The 21,509-nt window shown below is 45.0% G+C and overlaps 2 protein-coding genes across 7 annotated transcripts in view; one reads left to right on the top strand and one right to left on the bottom strand.

The window, feature by feature from the left end:
* Positions 1-302: 302 nt before the first annotated feature.
* Positions 303-7,421, bottom strand: LOC147371427 (uncharacterized). The gene is made up of 2 exons (XM_086399103.1): positions 5,924-7,421; positions 303-879 (listed from the first exon to the last, which is right to left on the bottom strand). The coding sequence occupies exon 1, from the start codon at positions 7,287-7,289 to the stop codon at positions 6,681-6,683; it is 609 nt and encodes a 202-aa protein (XP_086255229.1). The 5' UTR covers positions 7,290-7,421; the 3' UTR covers positions 303-879; positions 5,924-6,680.
* Positions 6,916-21,509, top strand: part of TMCC3 (transmembrane and coiled-coil domain family 3) — a 288,800-nt gene continuing 274,206 nt past the window's right edge. For 3 of the 6 annotated variants that reach the window (XM_086399086.1, XM_086399088.1, XM_086399087.1), the window contains exon 1: positions 6,916-7,055. In XM_086399086.1, the coding sequence (XP_086255212.1) occupies positions 7,047-7,055 (9 nt within the window). In that variant the 5' untranslated portion in view covers positions 6,916-7,046. Of the gene's footprint in view, positions 7,056-19,917; positions 20,041-21,509 lie in introns of all 6 variants that reach the window. The other 3 variants (XM_086399093.1, XM_086399100.1, XM_086399095.1) reach the window with 2 other exon arrangements.

The raw sequence follows: 21,509 nt of genomic DNA, 5'->3' as shown, positions 1-21,509 counted from the left end.
TCACAATGCATGCATGCACTCAGTCATGTCATGACTCTTTGCTGCCTGTCAGACTCCTTTGTCTATGGGATTCTCCAGGCAAGAATACTCGAGTGGGTTGCCATGCCCTCCTCCAGGGGATCTTTCCACCCCTGGGATTGAACTCATGTCTCCTGCATCTCCTGTGTTGGCAGGTGGATTCTTTACCACTTGAGCCACCTGGGAAGCAGCACCAATGAGATGTCCATATAAGCATCAATAAAGATAATTATTAATATAGAAAATCTTTTGTCAATGGAAAGGAGAAGACTACAATATGATTTTAACATCATTCATTCATTTATTAAACATATACTGAGTACCTATTTTGTGATAGGCCATAGAGATGTAAGGATTAAGACAGTCCCTTCTTTAAGGAGATGGGCGATAGTAGCTCAGAAAGTAAAGAATCTGCTTGCAATGCAGGAGACCCTGGTTTGATCCCTGGATCAGGAAGATCCCCTGGAGAAGGGAATGGCAATCCATTCCAATTTTCTTGCCTGAAGAATTCCATGGACAGAGGAGCCTGGTGGGCTACAGCCCATGAGGTCATAAAGAACCGGATATGACTGAGTTAATAACACTTTAAGAAGCCTTCTATAAAGGAGTCTAACAGAAGAGAAAGCCATGTTAATAGATTGCAAGCAGGTACACATTTGGATTGAGACTAGAAAGGGATGTGGAAATATGTAAACAGTATGAGGAGTATAGGTGAATTTTTATCTTTTCAAATACCAATTAGGGAGCCAACCCTGCAAAGAACCTCAGGAGAGAGCAGAACTAAATTTCTCTGACAAAGTCTACACACAACTCCAGGTAAGCTCTTCCTTACTCTTTCTCCAATCATGCATCCTCAGGCACCTAAAAAAATAAAATAATATTAATGGAGTGCCCGATTCCTTGGTTGTGGCTCAGAGAAGTCATAGAGGTCTTGGCAAGGGCAAGAAGAAAAATAATGGCATAGCAACCACACTGAACTTCTACAGCAAAATAAATGGATATTTTTGAGTGATTGTGATAGTGCAAATAAAAATGAAGGGAATGTGTATGATTGTACCTTGATGAGTATCCTCAGCCTCTTATTAACTGGCCACCAGGCATATCTCCCCAGTCATGTGCCCCAGGACTCCTTAGGAGATCAGGTCTTTTTTTGTTTGTTTGTTTTTAATTGTCATCTTCTCCATGTTTTGGCCATTGTGCTGACCCCTCTCAAGAACAGTCTTCACTCTTTTAATTTAAATCTTGTCCTTTCTTTAAAAAAAGATAAGGACTCATCTTCTTCAGAGCTTCCTGGGTGGCTCAGTGTAAAGAATCTGCCTGCCAATGCAGACCTAAGAGATGTAGGTTTGATCCCTGGGTTGGGAAGATCCTATGGAGGAGGGCATGGCAATCCACTCCAGTATTTTTGCCTGGGAAATCCCACGGACAGAGAAGCCTGTAGGCTACAGAGAAGTCACAAAAGAGTCGGACAGGGCTTAGCAACCGAAACAACAATCATCTTCTTCAAGAACCCTTTCTTAGTTGCTGCTGCTGCTAAGTCACTTCAGTCGTGTCCGACTCTGTGCGACCCCAGAGACGGCAGCCCACAAGGCTCCCTCGTCCCTGGGATTCTCCAGGCAAGAACACTGGAGTGGGTTGCCATTTCCTTCTCCAGTGCAGGAAAGTGAAAAGTGAAAATGAAGTTGCTCAGTCGTGTCCGACTCTTAGCGACCCCATGGACTGCAGCCCACCTGGCTCCTCCATCCATGGGATTTTCCAGGCAAGAGTACTGGAGTGGGGTGCCATTGCCTTCTCCACTTTCTTAGTTAAATCCAATCTATTCAAGTAGAAATACTTGAAAGTCAGCTTTACTGGATATAAAACTCTTGGCTCACATTTCCACTGCTTTGAAGAAGTTCTAGAGAGAGGAGTCTGTGATGTATCAGCATCTACTTGTCACTGGTTAATCTCATGGGCTCTGGAGTTAGACAGACTTGGGTTAAATCTGCACCACTTATTAGCCATGCCACCTATCAGTTCAGTTCAGTCGCTCAGTCATGTCCGACTCTTTGTGACCCCATGGACTGCAGCAAGCCAGGCCTCCCTGTCCATCACCAACTCCTGGAATTTACTCAAACTCATGTCCATTGAGTAGGTGATGGCCTCCAACCGTCTCATCCTCTGTCATCCCCTTCTCCTGCTGCCTTGAATCTTTCCCAGCATCAGAATCCTTTCAAATGAGTCAGTTCTTCATATCAGGTAGCCAAAGTATTGGAGTTTCAGCTTCAGCATCAGTCCTTCCAATGAATATTCAGGACTGATTTCCTTTAGGATGGACTGGTTGGTTGGATCTCCTGCAGTCCAAGGGACTCTCAAGAGTCTTCTCCAACACCACAGTTCAAAAGCATCAATTCTTTGGTGCTCAGCTTTGTTTATAGTCCAACTCTCACATCTATACATAACTACTGAAAAAACCATAGCTTTGACTAGATGGACCTTTGTCAGCAAAGTAATGTCTCTGCTTTTTAATATGCTGCCTAGGTTGGTCATAACTTCTCTTCCAAGTAGCAAGCGTCTTTTAATTTCATGGCTGCAGTCACCATCTGCAGTGATTTTGGTGCCCCCCACAAAAAGTCTGTCTTTGTTTCCACTGTTTCCCCATCTATTTCCCATGAAGTGGTGGGACCGGATGCCATGATCTTAGTTTTCTGAATGTTGAGCTCTAAGCCAACTTTTTCACTCTCCTCTTTCACTTTCATGAAGAGGGTCTTAAGTTCTTCTTTGCTTTCTGTCATAAGGGTGGTGTCATCTGGATATCTGAGGTTACTGATATTTCTCCCGGCAATCTTGATACCTATGGAAGGGATTTATTCATGATAAACCTTAGTTTCCTAACCTATCACATGGAGATAATAACAAATATCTGGTAGGGTTTTGTGAGGATGAAACAGATTGATACATGTAAAATGGTTTGTCATGGTGCCTGGGGCATACGTAGTTATGACCATTTCTTTTCCTTATATTATTCTTGATCTGTTTCAGGGAAATATGGGTTGATTCAACCAATACCGTATGTCCTTCTTAGTAGGTATTTAATAGATGCTTTCTGAAGGAATCTGATTTAAGAACATTGGCAAAGAAAAACAATATTCCATTGCTAAGTCATTTCAAGCTGATGATAGACTGGTAAGAAGTTATGCTAATTGGCAACATTTCTTATCTACAAAAAGTAGACAAATTATTCATTTCTCTTTTACTATTTATGTGAAATTGCAAATGGGTTCATTTTTGCCCAGTTTTATATCAAATGCCTATGGTTGTTAATAACTAATGGAAGAAGTTAAATTGGCCCCATAATCTTAGTACATTTCCTGCTGTGTTTAAGTGGAGGACCTATAAATCTGGCCTGAAGATCAAGAGGACTAAATACCACTGTTTGAGACTGGTGGAAATGTTGTTACACAATTGGAAAAAAAAAAAAAAAGGAAAAAAAATATACTATGTTCTCAAATATTAGGTGGTTTTCAAAGAAACAAATAGTAATATATCTCAGTATAGAAGGCTGATGGAGATGTGATAATATGAACCAGCAATATAACTTATCATTAAAACCCTTTGAATATGCTTTATGTATATAAAGGAAACAGAGGCCCTCCCCTGCAAAAAGAGGAAAATCTGATTCAATCTAGTTCCACTTTTAAATTGGTTCTTCAAATTAGTTAATGATAGTATTGGAAACATGGGGATTTCCATAGATGAGCTTCAGTATCACTCTGTTCCATTAACAAATGATATGTTGTCATTTATTTGATACAGTTGAATAATCCTGTTGGTTTCTGAAGGGAGTTTAAAAATTATTTAAGCTAACTAAGGCTTGAAGATCACCATAACAATTAGTTAACTCAAACTTCCCCCTTCATACCAGGGTCCTTATTCAAGTTGAGTAAGAAATTAACATTAATTAGATTACAAATTGCATTCACAAAGGAAAGGACTTTCATTAGAAGGAGGAGAGAGAGGTAGTGTTGTAGAAAGCAGCATAAGCACTACAAAACCAGAGGCTCTGGTGAGATATTATAGAAACCCATGAAGTTACTAACTCCGTACCTCTAGGTTAAGATTTCCCGCAGTGCTGAGCACAATACATTCACATGGTAATACTCTAAACATAATTTCATGCAACCATGAAATTGAAAGACACTTACTCCTTGGAAGAAAAGTTATGCCCAACCTAGACAGCATATTAAAAAGTAGAGATATTACTTTGCCAACAAAGGTCCATCTAGTCTAAGCTCTGGTTTTTCCAGTAGTCATGTATGGATGTGAGAATTGGACTATAAAGAAAGCTGAGCACCAGAGAATTGATGCTTTTTAACTGTGGTGTTGGAGAAGACTCTTTGAGAGTCCCTTGGACTGCAAGGAGATCCAACTAGTCAGTCCATCCTAAAGAAAATCAGTCCTGAATATTCATTGGAAGGACTGATGTTGAAGCTAAAACTCCAATGCTTTGGCCACCTGATACGAAGAGCTGACTCATTGGAGAAGACCCTGATGCTGGGAAAGATTGAAGGCGGGAGGAGAAGGGGATGACAGAGGATGAGATGGTTGGATGGTATCACTGACTGAATGGACATGAATTTGAGTAAACTCCCGGGAGTTGGTGGTGGACAGGGAGGCCTGGTGTGCTGCAATCCATGGGGGTCACAAAGAGTAGGACACGACTGAGCGACTGAACTGAATTGAACTGAATACTCCAAACTTCTCTTAGTAGTTCAGCTGGTAAAGAATCTGCCTGAATGTAGGAGACCCCGGTTTGATTCCTGTGTTGGGACGATCCACTGGAGAAGGGATAGGCTACCCACTCCAGTTTTCTTGGGTTTCCCTGGTGGCTCACTGGTAGAGAATTTGCCTGCAATGTGAGAGACCTGGGTTCTATCCTTGGTTTGGGAAGATCCCCTGGAGAAGGGAATGGCTACCCACTCCAATTCTCTGGCCTGGAGAATCCCATGGACTGTATAAAACATGGGTTTGCAAAGAGTCGGATATGACTGAGGGACTTTCACTTGTACATAATACTTTAAACTAGAACTTTATTTCTCGACAGATCTTTAATGCATTTATTTAGTGCAAGTTTTCATCTTATAGATGAGGAAGCCAAGGTTCAGAGATGGCAAGCAACTTACATGATTTATGACAGGAGCTCATGTTTTAACTTTGAGTAACATTTTTCACTGCTGCATCTTTTACATGAAGCAGAGCACAGCAGGGTAGTAAAGCACTGGGATTAAGTGGATGGGCCCTGGAGTCAGACTGCCTGAGTTCAAATTCTGACTGTGTCACTAACAAGCTGTATGAACCTGGGCAAATGACTGACCCTCTCTGTAGCGCTCTCTGAAAAACCATAAAATTGTAGTACTCACTTCATAGGGTTGTATAGATTGAAAGTGGTAACAGAGGTAAAGCCTATGGTGCATGAGTGAGTACACTGGCTACAACTGTTATTTCCCCAAAGGCAAAACATCAAAGGCCAGTCTGAAGGATTCAGATCAAGGGAGCAAAAACCTCATGTATTTATGCATGCAGATCATAAATACATAAAAAGTGGGTTAGCAGAGTTCATGAATTTCCTTTCTTTACTTTTTCTCCCAATACATCATCAGTCTTTCCTCTTATCTGTGCTGGTAGGTACCCAAGAGATATCTAGACAAAATATTTTCATTCATTTGATCATAAAAGTACTTAGTCTGTTTAATAATTGGTGCCGTTAACACTATCAACCTTAGAAAATTACAACAGTGTATCTTTGACAGCAGTAAGCGGTGAGCTGCCAGAATAACTGGCAGTCAGGCAATGTAAAAGATGCAACATTCTCACAAGTGTTTACCCAGCACAAGCCTTTGTGTTCCTACTGCTGTTGCCTGCTTACCTGTCACAGCTGGGTTTGAAAACACAAGCGTCCTTGTAAGTTTTTCAAAGGCTCTTTTGGTAAACAGGGATTTTTTTTTTTTTCTTCTCTTCTACATTGAATTTAGGCTGCCTTGAATTCTTTGCTATTTGATTTACTTTGTTCAGCAATAGAAGCTGAAAAGAGAAAGGCCAGGTTTCTTCCCGAAGACCTGCACACATCGTTCCATTCTAATTTGTTCTTGAAGATTTGGCTCCTGCATACTCTGGCTCCAGGTGTGCAGTGTTTTCTTGATCCGGAGGACTAGATCCCGTGCCCCTCATCCTTTTCCCAGCATCAGCAGTTGGGGATGGGCTTTCTCTGTTGTTTGGAGAAGTTTGGGTGGGGGTGGGGAGACTGTGAAGAGCAAGCTTAGCAAGCAGGGGTTTGCCAGGAAGACCTGTGGGTTCTTCAGTAATGAGGATGCCCTGGCCCTACCGAGTTCGTTCATCTGGAAAACTAGATCATCTCTGTTCCGTGAGGCTGTCTTTCCTCCTGCCTCAGGCTGATCTGCGGTTTCCCACACTTAACTCTCCCCCACCCCCGCTCCCCCGACAAAGGTTTCTTGATTCCAAAAGACCTAATCGCTGACTCTATTATAGAGGGGATGGGACACTAGCAGGCATCCTCCCATCCAACGGGCAGTACAGAAGTACTTTCAAAGTGGGTAGAACTCTCACTTCAGTTCTCCACCAATCCCTCTTGCTCCTTAAACTGGGTGCCCGCAGGGTCCCCACGTTCAACTCCAGCCGTCTCCCAGTGCTGAGGTGGCCGCGAGGACCGGCTCCTCTTCGGGTGGGGCGCGACCTCGAGAAGGAGAAGGGCGCCGCGCCTCGAGGAAGGTGGGGCCGCCGCGACCGGGGAGGAAGGCCCCTAGAGCGGGAGGTCCCCGAGCTAGGCACGCGGGAGGGGGCGGACCCGAGGACCCAGCCGCCGGGAAGCCACCGCCCCGCCCCGCCCCGGCCCGCCGGTCCGCCCGCTCGCCAGCCGCGGCGCACGCGTGTGCGGGTGGGGGCAGCGCGGCCCTCCCGGCTAGCTGAGCGGCGCTCCCGCCCCGTCGCCTCGTGCCCGCGCCGCAGAGCCCGGCCAGCACCGTCCCGGCACCATGCGGAGGGTGAGTGTGCCCCGCCTCGGAAGCGCGAGGGGCCGGGGAGCGTGAGAGCGCGTCCCTCCCGCCCCGCTCCGGGCGACTGGGGAGCCGGGCGGGAAGGGCAGAGGGCTGGGACGGTGGGTCTCGCGGGGCCGCGGCCGTAGCCTGGGCGTGCGGAGGGGGGCGGCGCCCTTCCGACGGTTTGGGGGTACACGGGGGACCGTGGGATCCCTCCTCGCCTGAGGGCATCGGGTTCATCGGTTGCCTGCGGCCGCGCGGACACGTCGAGAGCTCTGTGTCCGCGCCTCCCCGAGCCCGAGGTGGGCTCTTCCCCGCACCCTGCGCCCCCCGTTTTGAGGAGAGCCCCTTTCCCCGCGTTCCCCAAGCCGGCTCGCCTCGCCGCTGCGTTCTGAGCTCGGCGCCTCGCTCGCTCCTCGGGAGCCTCGAAACTTTGCCGGCAGGCACGGTTCGGGCTCCTCTGGCGCACACGAAGGGAGCGGCGGGCCCCAGCCCGAGTCCTGCAAGTGACGGCGCCGCGGCGGGTGCGTGCGTTTGGAGGAGGTAGTGGTCCCCAGTCTTCTCCAGAAATGCGCTCGCTTATGGCGTTTGGAAGGCGCGGAGTGTAAACTCTAGTCGCTCCGGCTAGCCAGGCGCTGCCCACCGACGGGAACCCGCGCGGAGTCCCGGAGGCCGGCTCCCAGCACCTCCGTCGGGGCTGGGGGCGCCCTCGACAGCGGCTCCTTCCCCAAACCGCGAGTGTGAGGGTCTTGCTCACACCGTTCCCCCTTCACCAGAGCTTCTGGAGGAGGTGGGGGGGGGGGGGGTGTGGCTGGGAACTCCAATCCACAGGCTGAAGTGCAGGGTTTATTCCACCCCAAGGAACAGTTTGAAGGTTGGTGGTGCTTGTTGTCCGCCCTGCAAAGCACGCTCACATGTCCTGCGCAGTTTAATCTTGCCTGTCTGCGGGAGCTGATTAACCTGGAAGTGTTGGTGATTGCCATGGAAGTGTCGGTGATTGCCATGGAAGTGTTGGTGATTTTCTGAGTTATCAGTCCCCCCATGCCGTTTGGATCTTAATCTTGGGGACCAGGTTGCTTTAATCAAATGCAGGATCTCGGCACTTACAGAGTAGAAGAGAGAGCAGAGGAAATTCAAGGAGATCCAGGTAGATACTGTGACATTTCCCCAGACCTCCTAAACACCAACGTTCATGACAGTTTATGTGCCAGAGCAGAGAGTGTTTTCTGAGGAGACAAGGTTGAGAGAGGAAATGGGAAAAACAGTAATTCACCAGAGCTTGTGAATTTCTCTGGGTTGGAGTTGGGTTGCTTTGTGACTAAGGTATGTGTGTGTGTTCAGCTCAGTCAGTCCCCTCTGACTCTTTTGAGAGTGCGTCTTGGCTCCTCTGTCCATGGGATTTTCCAGACAAGGATACTGAAGTGGGTTGCCATTTCCTCCTCCAGGGGATCTTTCTCACCCAGGTATCAAACCCGGTTTCTCTTGCCTATGTCTCCTGTGTTGCGAGACAGATTCTTTGCCACTTGAGCCGCCTAGGTAAGCCCTACATATGTGCTTATTAATTTGGTCACCTGTGACCCTTTCAAGACTTCCCTGGTGGCTCAGATGGTAAAGCGTCTGTCTACAATGCAGGAGACCTGGGTTCGATCCCTGGGTCGGGAAGATTGCCTGGAGAAGGAAATGGCAATCCACTCCAGTACTCTTGCCCAGAAAATCCCACTGACGGAGGATTCTTTACCACCTGAGCCGCCTAGGAAGCCCTATGTATGTGCTTATTAATTTGGTCACCTGTGACCCTTTCAAAGATTTCTTCCTCTCAGGGGCTAGGGTGTTTCAAAGGGAACTCTGGCCTGTCCTTTAGCAGGTGGTGCCAGGGTAAGTCTAATGTTTGGTGGGGGTGGGTGATATTTAGAGTGAGTTTATGTAGAGCAAGTGTGAATTGGCCTCAGCTGCCTCTGGAAAATCTATTAGTGAGCTGACATGGAAATTTACCTGGTTTGCCTTTGGAGTGAGTCCAGACCTGCTCAGGTGTGTCTGGGGAGAACAGGATTCCAGTGGGGCTGGCCAGCTAGTTTGACATGCCTGGCATCAGAAGAGCAGCAGAAATGGAAACTGGCGGGATTACTTGTTTAAACTCCAATTTCAGTAACCTCGTTTTACTTTGAGTGCCACTAGGGTTATTAAGGAAACAACTGAGATGGGATCTGTAGGACTAGGTAAGGTGTGTTAGATGGAGAATCTAGATTTGAGGATGGAGGGCACTGACCAAAGTATTTTGAAATGAGATTTGCATACTACCTTCTTTAGGATGAAAGAGATGAATGCTTGCTAGAATGGCAGATTTCTGGGCTCAACCTCAGTTATTTTAAATGAGAACTTTTAGGACTGGAGCTCAGCAATTTGCATTTTAAACACCCACCACCACCACCACTATAAAGGAGTGCAAAGTGTTACTGTCTTTTAGTATCACTCAGTCATGTCTGACTCTTTGTGACCCCATGAACTCTTTGTGACTCTTTGTAGCCCTCCAGGCTCTTCCCTCCATGAGAGTCTCCAGGCAAGAATACTGGAGTGGGCAGCCATTCCCTTCTCCAGGGAGTTGAACCCAGGTCTACTGCATTGCAGGGGGACTCTTTACCATCTGAGCCACGAGGGAACCACCACCATAAGGCATATGTATTAAACATATGTGTGGACACTGTTCTAAGCTCTAGGAGTACAGAGAGCAGATGATAGCTAAAAACCTTGTTTTCTTGGAGGCTACATTCTGGTTGAGAAATTAGATGATACAGAAGTAAACAAATATTCAAATAATTTTACATAGTGATGAGTGCTATGAAGAAAATAAAGCAGGATAATGGAATTGTCGCCAGCTGAAGCTTGTACTGCCAATAAAGCACAGGCCAATAAAGTAAGAGATGAGTTGTTGAGGCAAGGAATAGCAACTTTATTTGGAAAGCCAGCAGACTACGAAGATGGTGGAGTAATGTCCCCCAAATCCATCTTACCTAAGTTAGAATTCCGGCTGCTTTTATACTACTAAAACGGGAGGGAGTGTGGCTGACTGTTGCAAACTCCTTGGTGCCAGAATCAAGCTTGTTCTTGCAGCTGTCCAGGAGGGTCTAGTCACAATGTTCCCATAAATCTTCAACAAGACTAAAGTTATTCTCTCTTCTGCAACTTTTTGTCTCTATATGGATGGGAAAGTGTTATACTTTTAAAGGTCAGAGCCTTGGGAATGGGCTGTCCTGTGTATTTCAGGCTATAGGCAATATTCTTTTACAAACGGATGGAGAACCTCTATGACTTAAGCTCAGGCAACAGAGCTCAAAGATTAAAGCTAAAGGAATAGGTCAATATGGAGTTGGGTTTGTTCTGTTACAGAATGGAAAGTGGATCCGGGAGTGAAACCATTTTAATTTGTGTGGGCAGGGAAGATGTTTCCAAGAAGTTGACATTTGAACTGTGAATTACACAGGAAAGGAAGTCAGCTATGTGAAGTTTTGAGGAAAGTGCTATAGCCTGAAGAACATCAAATGCAAAGGCCCTGAGGTAGGAGCAGGCATGGCCTGTGTGAAAAACAGAGAGAAGATACCAGAATTGAAGCAGAGTGGGGTGAGGAGAGTGGAATGGAGAAATTTGGTAAGAAATTTGGATTTAGGCCTAAATGCAGAGGGATGCTCTTTTTTCCCACTTTATTAAGCTTTTCATTTTGTATTGGAGTATAGTTGATTATCAATATAGTGCTAGTTCGAGGTGAACAGTGAGGGGACTCAGCCATACATATACATGTATCCATTCTCCAAACTCCCTTTCCATCCAGGCTGCCACATAATATTGAGCAGAGTTCCCTGTGCTATACCGTAGGTCCTTGTTGGTTAGAGGAATGCTCTTTAGAAGAGAATTTTAACTAAAGGAGTAGAATGATGTGGTCTGCTTTACTTGTTTGAAGATCAGTTTGGCTATGTGTGTAGAATGGATTATGGGATGGAAATGGTAGTGGTAGAGGGAGGCCACCTTTGAGTGCAGGAGTGATGGAGCCGGGGGAGGTATTTTGGAGGTAAAGTCAACTGAAGTTGCTGACGTGGGAGGAAGGAAGGGATAGGAATCCACATGTATGTTTAAGGTTGCTAACTGTGTGAATGTGTGTATGTGAGAGCGAGAGAGAGATATAGAAAAAGGTGGTTGGGCCTTGGTTAAAATGCCCCAGTGATAATGAAAATAGTGAGCATTCAGTGAACATTTACTGTGGTACACGTATTAATAAGAGCCCCCTGAAATAGTAACTCTTGTCACCATTCTACAGATGCAGTCACAAGCTCAGGAACATTGAGTATGTTGCTCTAGGCCACCCAGCTAAGTATTGGAGCTGGAATTGGACCCGGGCTTGCCTGACCCCAAAACCCTTCTCTTGCCAGTCTACTCTGTTGCCTGCAAACTGTCCACTCCTGTCTCGGACTTTTTCTGGTCCTGAAGAGATAATTTTGCTGTTAGGAAGATGCATGTGGTGACCATTCAGCCATTGTAGATCAGTAAATGCAGAGTAAATTCTATTACGTGGAAAGCAGTGACTGTTTTCCCTGGAGTTTTTGATTGAAAGGGAAAGTGCATGAGGGTGTTCAGAATGGCAGCACAGAAGATGCCCAGTAACTGGGTTTCTGCCGGGAGAAGCTGGCATGGTGCATACACCACTCTGCTTTGAACCTCAGGTGACCTCTAGAGAAGCCACCTGCTCGATTCTTCTTTCACCTCTTCATGTAGCTGGTTTAACATTTTGTTCTCTATTTTGCATCCAAAATGAGCTCCTTCCTATGAGAGCCAAGGGTTTCAAGAGTTACTTTAAAAACTTATTTGTACTCAGTGGAGAATAGATACATGTATGTGTATGGCTGGGTCCCTTTGCTGTTCACCTAAAACTATGACAAGGTTGTTAATTGGCTATACCCCAATACAAAATAGAAAGTTTATTTTTTTTTAATTTATTTATTTTAATTGGAAGCTAATTACTTTACAATATTGTAGTGGTTTTGTCATACATTGACATGAATCAGCCATGGGTGTACATGTGTTCCCCATCCTGGAGTCCCCTCCCATGTCCCTCCCCATCCCATCCCTCTGGGTCATCCCAGTGCACCAGCCCAGAGCACCCTGTCTCATGCATTGAACCTGGACTGTCGATCTGTTTCATATATGATAAAATACATGTTTCAATGTTATTCTCTCAGATCATCCCACTCTCGCCTTCTCCCACAGAGTCCAAAAGACTGTTCTATACATCTGTGTCTCTTTTGCTGCCTCGCATATAGGGTTATCGTTACCATAAAAAAATAGAAAGTTTAAAGTTTGGAGTAGTTGGGGGTGGTGGAAGAAGGAGGAGTCAGCAGTGAATCACTTATAAATAACTTCGAAGCAGGACCCGGAGCCTAAATTCCAGGAGGATAATGTTCATCCGTGGCCCTGAAGGAAAGACCTGAGACATGGATCTGCGATTGCAGCCCTTCAGTGTGAGTCAGCAGACCCCGAGAAAGGGAAATGCCTGCCACCTGGCCTATTTGTCTGCAGCCACTCCAACCACTCCCATTGGTGAGTTCAGTTTAGTTCAGTTCAGTCGCTCAGTCGTGTCTGACTCTTTGTGACTCCATGGACTGCAGCACGCCAAGCCTTCCTGTCCATCACCAACTCCTGGAGTTTACTCAAACTCATGTCCATTGAGTCAGTGATGCCATCCAGCCATCTCATCCTCTGTCGTCCCCTTCTTCTCCTGCCCTCAATCTTTGCCAGCATCGCAGTCTTTTCCAGTGAGTCAGCTCTTCGTATCAGGTAGCCTAAGTATTGGAGTTTCAGCTTCAGCATCAGTCCTTCCAATGAATATTCAGGGATGATTTCCTTTAGGATGAACTGGTTGGATCTCCTTGCAATCCAAGGGACTCTCAAGAGTCTTCTCCAACACCACAGTTCAAAAGCATCAATTCTTCGGCACTCAGCTTTCTTTATAGTCCAACTCTCACATCCATACGTGACTACTGGAAAAACCAGAGCTTAGACTAGATGGGACCTTTGTTGGCAAAGTAATGTCTCTGCTTTTTAATATGCTGTGTAGGTTAGTCATAACTTTTCTTCCAAGGAATAAGCGTTTTTTAATTTCATGGCTGCAGTTACCATCTAAAGTGATTTTGGAACCCAAGAAAATAAAGTCTGTCACTGTTTCCACTCTTTCCTCATTTATTTACCATAAAGTGATGGGACCAGATGCCATGATCTTCGTTTTCTGAATGTTGAGCTTTAAGCCAATTTTTCACTCTTCTCTTTCACTTTCATCAGAGGCTCTTTAGTTCTTCTTCACTTTCTGCTATAAGGGTGGTGTCATCTGCATATCTGAGGTTATTGATATTTCTCCTGGCATTCTTGATTCCAGCTTGTGCTTCTTCCAGCCCAGCATTTCTCATGATGTACTCTGCATAGAAGTTAAATAAGCAGGGTGACAATATACAGCCTTGACGTACTCCTTTTCCTATTTGGAACCAGTCTGTTGTTCCATGGCCAGTTCTAACTGTTGCTTCCTGACCTGCATACAGGTTTCTCAAGAGGCAGGTCAGGTGGTCTGGTATTCCCATCTCTTTCAGAATTTTCCACAGTTTATTGTGATCCACACAGTCAAAGGCTTTGGCATAGTCAATAAAGCAGAAATAGAGAGGGAGGTGGAAGAGGGGTTCAGGATTGGGAACACGTGTACACCCGTGGTGGATTCATGTTGATGTATGGCAAAACCAATACAATATTGTAAAGTAATTAGCCTCCAATTAAAATAAATAAATTTAAATAAAAAAAAAAAGAAATAGATGTTTTTCTGGAACTCTCTTGTTTTTTTGATGATCAGCAGATGTTGGCAATTTGATCTCTGTTTCCTCTGCCTTTTCTAAAACCAGCTTGAACATCTGGAAGTTCACGGTTCACGTACCACTGAAGCCTGACTTGGAGAATTTGAGCATTACTTTACTAGCATGTGAGATGAGTGCAATTGTGCAGTAGTTTGAGCATTCTTTGGCATTGCCTTTCTTTGGGATTGGAATGCAAACTGACCTTTTCCAGTCCTATGGCCATTGCTGAGTTTTCCAAATTTGCTGGCATATTGAGTGCAGCACTTTCACAGCATCATCTTTCAGGATTTGAAATAGCTCCACTGGAATTCCATCAACTCCACTAGCTTTGTTCATAGTGATGCTTCCTAAGGCCCACTTGACTTCACATTCCAGAATGTCTGGCTCTAGATGAGTGATCATACCATTGTGATTATCTTGGTTGTGAAGATCTTTTTTGTACAGTTCTTCTGTGTATTCTTGTCACCTCTTCTTATCTTCTGCTTCTGTTAGGTCCATACCATTTCTGTTCTTTATTGTGCCCATCTTGGCATAAATGTTCCCTTGGTATCTCTAATTTTCTTGAAGAGATCTCTAGTCTTTCCCATTGTATTGTTTTCCTCTTTTCTTTGCATTGATCGCTGAGGAAGGCTTTCTTGTCTCTCTCTGCTGTTCTTTGGAACTCTGCATTCAGATGCTTATATCTTCCCTTTTCTCCTTTGCTTTTTGCTTCTCTTCTTTTCACAGCTATTTGTAAGGTCTCCTCAGACAGCCATTTTGCTTTTTTGCATTTCTTTTCCATGAGGATGGTCTTGATCCCTGCCCCCTGTACAATGTCACGAACCTCTGTCCATAGTTCTTCAGGGACTGTATCTATCAGATCTAATCCCTTGAATCTATTTTTCATTTCCACTGTATAATTGTAAGGGGTTTGATTTAGGTCATACCTGAATAGTCTCATGGTTTTCCCTCCTTTCTTCAATTTAAGTCTGAATTTGGCAATAAGGAGTTCATGACCTGAGCCACAGTCAGCTCCAGGTCTTGTTTTTGCTGACTGTATAGAGCTTCTCCATCTTTGGCTGCAAAGAATATAATCAGTCTGATTTCTGTATTGGACCATCTGGTGATCTTGTGTAGAGTCTTCTCTTGTGTTATTGGAAGAGGTATTTGCTATGACCAGTGCGTTCTCTTGGCAAAACTCTATTAGCTTTTGCCCTGCTCTATTTTGTACTCCAAGGCCAAATTTGCCTGTTACTCCAGGTGTTTCTTGACTTCCTACTTTTGCATTCCAGTTCCCTATAAAGAAAATGACATCTTTTTTGGGTTTTAGTTCTAGAAGGTCTTGTAGGTCTTCATAGAACTGTTCAGCTTCTTCAGCATTACTGGTCGGGGAATAGACTTGGATTACTGTGTTATTGAATGATTTGCCTTGGAAACGAACAGAGATCATTCTGTCGTTTTTTGAGATTGCATCCAAGGACTGCATTTCAGACTCTTGTTGACTATGATGACTACTCCATTTCTTCCAAGGAATTCTTGCCCACAGTATTAGATATAATGGTCATCTGAGTTAAATTCACCCATTTCAGTTCATTTTAGTTTGTTGAGTCCTAAAATGTCAATGTTCACTCTTGCCATCTCCTGTTTGCCACTTCAATTTGCCTTGATTCATGGACCTAACATTCCAGGTTCCTATGCAGTATTGCTCTTTACAGCATCAGACTTTACTTCCATCACCAGTCACATCCACAACTGGGTGTTGTTTTTGCTTTGGCTCTGTCTCTTCATTCTTTCTGGAGTTATTTCTCTACTCTTCTCCAGTAGCATACTGGGCACCTACCAACCTGGGGAGTTCATCTTTCAGTGTCCTATAGTTTTGCCTTTTTATACTCTTCATGGGGTTCTCAAGGCAAGAATACTAAAGTGGTTTGCCATTCCCTTCTCCAGTGGACCACATTTCATCAGATCTCTCCACCACGACCCATCCATCTTGGGTGACCCTACACGGCATGTCTCATAGTTTCATTGAGTTAGACAAGGCTGTGGTCCATGTGGTCAGATTGGTTAGTTTTCTGATTGTGCTTTTCAGTCTGTCTGCCCTCTGATGGAAAAAGATAAAAGTGCTCCTAATTCTGCACGTCTGTAACTAAGTTTGTTTTTCTGCCCTCTAACTCTGCAGGAGCTACACTTCACTTGCCTCTATGCTAAATACATACATCCCCTATCTGGTGTTTACCTTTACAACACCCTTCCCCTTGTAGTTACATGTCAGAAACTGCCAGATGCAGTTGCTGGGTTACTGACGCCAGTTTATGACTGCCTTTGAAACAGTGCAAGAGGAAGAAAGCAAGATCCTGCCACCTTTGCTTCCTTGTCACAGACTCCTGGCTGGGAGCACTTGCCTTAGGGGTGTAGTTCTTGAGGCAGGAGCATGCTGTGGTCCCTTCACTGCCAGCTGAGAATAAAAACACCATTCTATTTCTTCCAAAAAAAAAAAAAAGTTTAAAGTTTGAAAAAAGGAGTTAGAAATCAACTGTGGAAAAATAAGGACAATGGTAGTTACTACTTATTGATGGCTTATCTGTGCCAGCCATGGGTCATCTCCCTTCATGTTTGTAACAGCTTTAAAGTGACACTTAATAAGTGATGCATTTACATAAAATTTAAAAGATACGAAGGTTACAGTGAACATTGTTCCTCCTACTCTGTTGCTCAGCTAGCTGCTTCCCTTCCCCTAGAAATGATTGAGGTTAAACCCATTTCTTGTGTACTTTCAGAAATAGTCTGTGCAGAGACACAGCAGATGTATACTCACGTCCCCCACCCTGCTTTTTTACACACAAATGTAAATGTTAGCATATAATGCTAACATATAAATGCATTTTGCTTTTTTCTGTGTACACAAGATTGGTGTTTGTAGAGCTACCTGTTCTTTTTATGGCCTCACGTGGTATCTTTACATGGATCTGCTGGAATTGGTTTTTCTAGCCTTGCTACTATCAGCAGTGCTGAATACTCTTATATATACATGATTTCATATGAGTATATCTGTGTGATAAATGTCTGGATCAACTGATACAAATGTCTTTACCTTTGTTAGGTAAAGCAGCATAGTGTTGGGGAGGTATCTATATAAATATATAGACACACAAATATAGCCCATATTTAGAAGCCAGATTGCCTGGGGTGGACTTGACTGCCATTTAACAGTATGTGCATGTCACTTAACCTCTCTTTAACTCCCTTGCCTGACTTGTAAAATAGGAATAAGAGTAATACCTATTTAACACAATAGTTATGAAGGTTGTATCAGTTTGTGTTGATTTGTTAAATCATCCCAAAGCTTAGTGACTTAAGACAATAACTGTTTTACTCAGCTTGTGAGTCGGTAGGTTGGCTGGGTGGCTCTTCTTGGCTTGGCCAACCCGACTGAGCTCCACTGAGTCCTCTCCAGCTTTGTGGTCCTGGTGGGTCAGCTGGTAGCTGGAGGATCTAGGGTGGCCTTACTCATGTCCGGCAGTCAACAAGCGAGTTGGTCTTCGGGGACCTCATTTAGGGTGGCAGATGTTCATGTGGAGGTCTCAGGGTTCAAAAAAGCAGCAAGAGATGGCAAACCCCAAAGCACAAGTGTTTTTCAGATCTCTGCTTATGTCGTATTTGCTATTGTCCCATTGAGCAAATCAGGTATCCGGCCAGCCTTAGAGTCCATGTGGGAGGGGACTCTCCAAGGACAAGGATACAGTAAGGATACAGTAAGTTTGCCAAATGTTTCCCATTTTGGCAAACAATCTGCCACAAAAGTTGAATAAGTTAATAATTGTAAAGTGACTGACTAGTACAGTGCCTGGCATATTGTAAGTGCTGTGTAAGTTTATTAAATTGAAAAAAGAAAGAGGTATCACCAAATTGAAGCATTGATGCTTTCAAATTGTGGTGCAAGAGAAGACTCTTGAAAGTCCCTTGGACAGCAAGGAGATCCAACCCAGTCAGTCCTAGAGGAAATCAACCCTGAATGTTCATTGGAAGGGCTGATGCTGAAGCTCAAACTCCAGTACTTTGGCCACCTGATTCGAAGAACTAACTCACTGGAAGAGACCCTGATGCTGGGAAAGACTGAGGGCAGGAGGAGAAGGGGTGACAGAAGACAAGATTGGTGACACAGGTTGGATGGCATCACCAACTCAATGGACATGGGTTTGAGCACACTCTGGGGGATAGTGAAGGACAGGGAGCCTGGCGTGCTGCGGTCCATAGGGCCACAAAGAGTCGGACACAACTTGGTGACCGAATACCACCACCAGTTACCAGTCTGCTCTCGCTCTTCACCTGCCTTTGCCATGCGTTAGTGCTGTCTTCCCGTTTCTTCCTGACACTGTAGCAGTGTGGTTTATCCGTGAAGAGGGGGGTGTTCTTGTTCCCATTTCACATATAGAAAAAGTGATGCTCAGAGATGTCAAGTCGTTTTTTTCAGATGCTCTGGGCCAGACAACAGTGTGAATCCTTTGTGTGTCTAACTCTAAAGCCCTGCAGCTTGTCCTGATGCTCTGGGTAGGGGTACCATTTCTGTGTCCCTGATACTCAGTGCACGGCACTCCTGCCCACCCTCTCATTTCATGACTGTGAGGTCCACTTCACATTTGGGTCTTACCAAGTCGAGAGGGATCTGTGATCCTGTTGCAGTCTTTCACAGTGACTTTAATTTCATCCTGGCTCACCAGATTCACAGTAGAGTGTCAACCACAGAGATAGTAGGCTCTGTGCGAAGGGATGATAAAGGGAAACCTGTCACTTTATCACTTAAATTCAGAAGTAGTTGAGTCTGACCTTATTTTGTTTATTCTTTCTTCTTTTCCACTCCTTACATCTTTTTTTCCTTCACTTTCTCCTGTTCGAGGCAGGAATCCCATTCCCGAAGGGGCAGATGTGAAGGTAGGAGACACGATTTCATAGTGGTTCAGGACTTGATCTCTGGAAACAGATGGCCTGAATTCAAATCCAGCTCAGCTGTTTATTAGCCATGTGACTTGGATTGGCTCACTTGCATTAATGGATTTTTCTGAAGGCTGAGTAATAATCTGTCCAAAGTGCTCTGTTACTATTATGTAGCAGATGACTTTTGCTTCCGTGTTATCCATTCTGTTTCACATCCCTGCTCCTCCAAACCTATTCTTCTGCCCTAGATATGTCTGACACTTATGGAGCCTTTACTCTAGGTGCCTTATGTGTAATTAGCCCATTTAATCCTCACAGCAAACCTCTTAAATAAGTGCCATTTTATCCCCATGCTCAAGTGAGGAAGCTAGAGATGCTGACCAGCTAAGTAATTTGCCCAGGATACCACAGCCAATAAATGATGTAGCACGGATTTTAAACCAGGCATCCTGGCACCAGAGTCTGTGTTCTTAATGTTTATGCTAATAAAAAAAAAGAATGGGATGGAAGGTTGGGGATTTAAAATTGAGAGCTTCTGCTCTAGGTAACGGAGAAGGCAATGGCACCCCACTCCAGTACTCTTGCCTGGAAAATCCCATGGATGGAGGAGCCTGGTAGGCTGCAGTCCATGGGGTCACTGAGGGTCGGACATGACTGAGCAACTTCACTTTCACTTTTCACTTTCCTGCATTGGAGAAGGAAATGGCAACCCACTCCAGTGTTCTTGCCTGGAGAATCCCAGGGACAGGGGAGCTTGGTGGGCTGCAGTCTATGGGGTCACACAGAGTCGGACACGACTGAAGTGACTTAGCAGTAGCAGCAACAGCAGCTCTAGGTAAACTGCTGGTGAACTCGCAGGCAGCCTCTATCCTTGGCAGCTGTTAAGCATAGCCACATGAGCCTTAGACCAAAAATCTTTGGGCAAAAAAACATAAATGAATAAACTTTCAGTCCTTTTGCCAAAAACCTTTCCACTTTAATCATGGTAATCCTAACAAGATTTCAGGCATTATGTCTCTCTTGTAACCGAGGTGTTGACCTTTGAAAATACATGGAGTTTTTTTTTTTTTTTTTTTAAGGTTTGAGAATCAAGCTAGCTGGTTCTGAGTCTTGCCAGTTCTTGCTCCTTTTGATGGAGTGCTTCTCTGGTGTCAAACAATGCTTACCAAAGCAGCAGAGGGGATAAAACATAAACACCGCAGGTAATTCATGGCTTTCTGAATTTAGAGCCCTGCATATCTTCAAGTTGAAGGAAACAACTGAGGTGGTTTCGCAAGCGTTGTTTGTACGTGGACTAAATGTAACGTGGTAACGCTCATGGAACAGATATTTCAAATGAACCTCCTAATGTGTGCTAGATATCATGGTGAGTGAATGAGCTCTGAGCGGCACTGATCTTGTCAGAGGGCTTGGAGTCTGTCTGAGGAGGTGGTGAAGCAGTTCTGCGAGTGGTGGCATGCTGTTGCAAAGGTGGTGGAGGTGGTTGTTCAGTCGCTCAGTCGTGTCCGACTCTTTGCAACCCCATGGACTGCAGCACGCCAGACTTCCCTGTCCTTCACCAACTCCCGGAGTTTACTCAAACTCGTGTCCATTGAATCGGTGATGCTATTCATCCATCTTGTCCTCTGTCATCCCCTTCTTCTCCTGCCTTCAGTCTTTCCCAGCATCAGAATCTTTTCTAATGAGTTGGCTCTTCGCATCAGGTGGCCAAAATTTTGGAGCTTCAGTTTCAGCATCAGTCCTTCCAATGAATATTCAGGATTGATTTCCTTTAGGGTTGACTGGTTGGATCTCCTTGCAGTCCAAGGGACTCTCAAGAGCCTTCTCCAACACCACATTTTAAAAGCATCAATTCTTTGGTGCTTAGCCTTCTTTGTGGTCCACCTCACACATCCGTACATGACTACTGGAAAAACCATACCTTTGACTATACAAACCTTTGTCGGCAAGCTAGAAGGTCCTTTCTTACTCAGGGCAGGGTGGAGGGAAGGTTCATAAAAGCTTTCAGACAAAGTGACTGTTGACAGAGACTTGAAGCCTGAGCAGGGCAACCAGGAAAGAGGAGGAGGATTTCATTCCATGTGGGATAAACAGTGTGTGCAAAATGGGGAGAGGAGTAGCACACCAAAAGAAGCGAGAGGCATGTAGAGTAGCTGCTGCCTAGAGCGCAAGGGAGCACACAATAGTTGAGGAGGGAAAGAGAAGGGGAAAGGCCCCGTCGGCTGTGGAGGTCATGTTGAGAAGTGTCCAAAGAACAACCAAAAGCCATTGAGAGCTTCTAAGCAGACTTCTGAAAATCAGACATTTGCTTCAGAAGTTTCCATTGCCCATAATGTGGAGTATGGACTGGAGGTGGAAAATTGGGGTAGGAAACCTGATTAGGAGGCTATCAGTCATTGATCCCGATGACCATGACCAGGGGGTAAAGGGAAAGGGCTTGTTCTATTTGAGTCGTGTTTTGGCAGTAGAGTCAGTAGAACTTAATGACTGATAGGATGCAGTGGGGGCTTCCCTGGTGGCTCAGCGGTAAAGAATCTGCCTGCAATGCAGGAGATCCAGATTAAACTCTTGGGTTGGGAAGATCTGGAGGAGGACATGGCTAACGCACTCCAGTATTCTTGCCTGGAGAATCCCAGGGACAGAGGAGCCTGGCAGCCTGTAGCGTAGGGTT

This window comes from Bos grunniens, chromosome 5 (genome assembly GCF_055505025.1).
Source record: "Bos grunniens cultivar Pamir isolate PY7600 chromosome 5, Bosgru_T2T1.0, whole genome shotgun sequence".
Taxonomy (NCBI): Eukaryota; Metazoa; Chordata; class Mammalia; order Artiodactyla; family Bovidae; genus Bos; species Bos grunniens.
This window is presented reverse-complemented; position numbering and strand designations above follow the sequence as displayed.

What these genes read in the sequence shown, in the direction of transcription:
- LOC147371427 (XM_086399103.1), bottom strand. Translation starts at nt 7,289, where the DNA reads ATGAACCCGATGCCCTCAGGCGAGGAGGGATCCCACGGTCCCCCGTGT.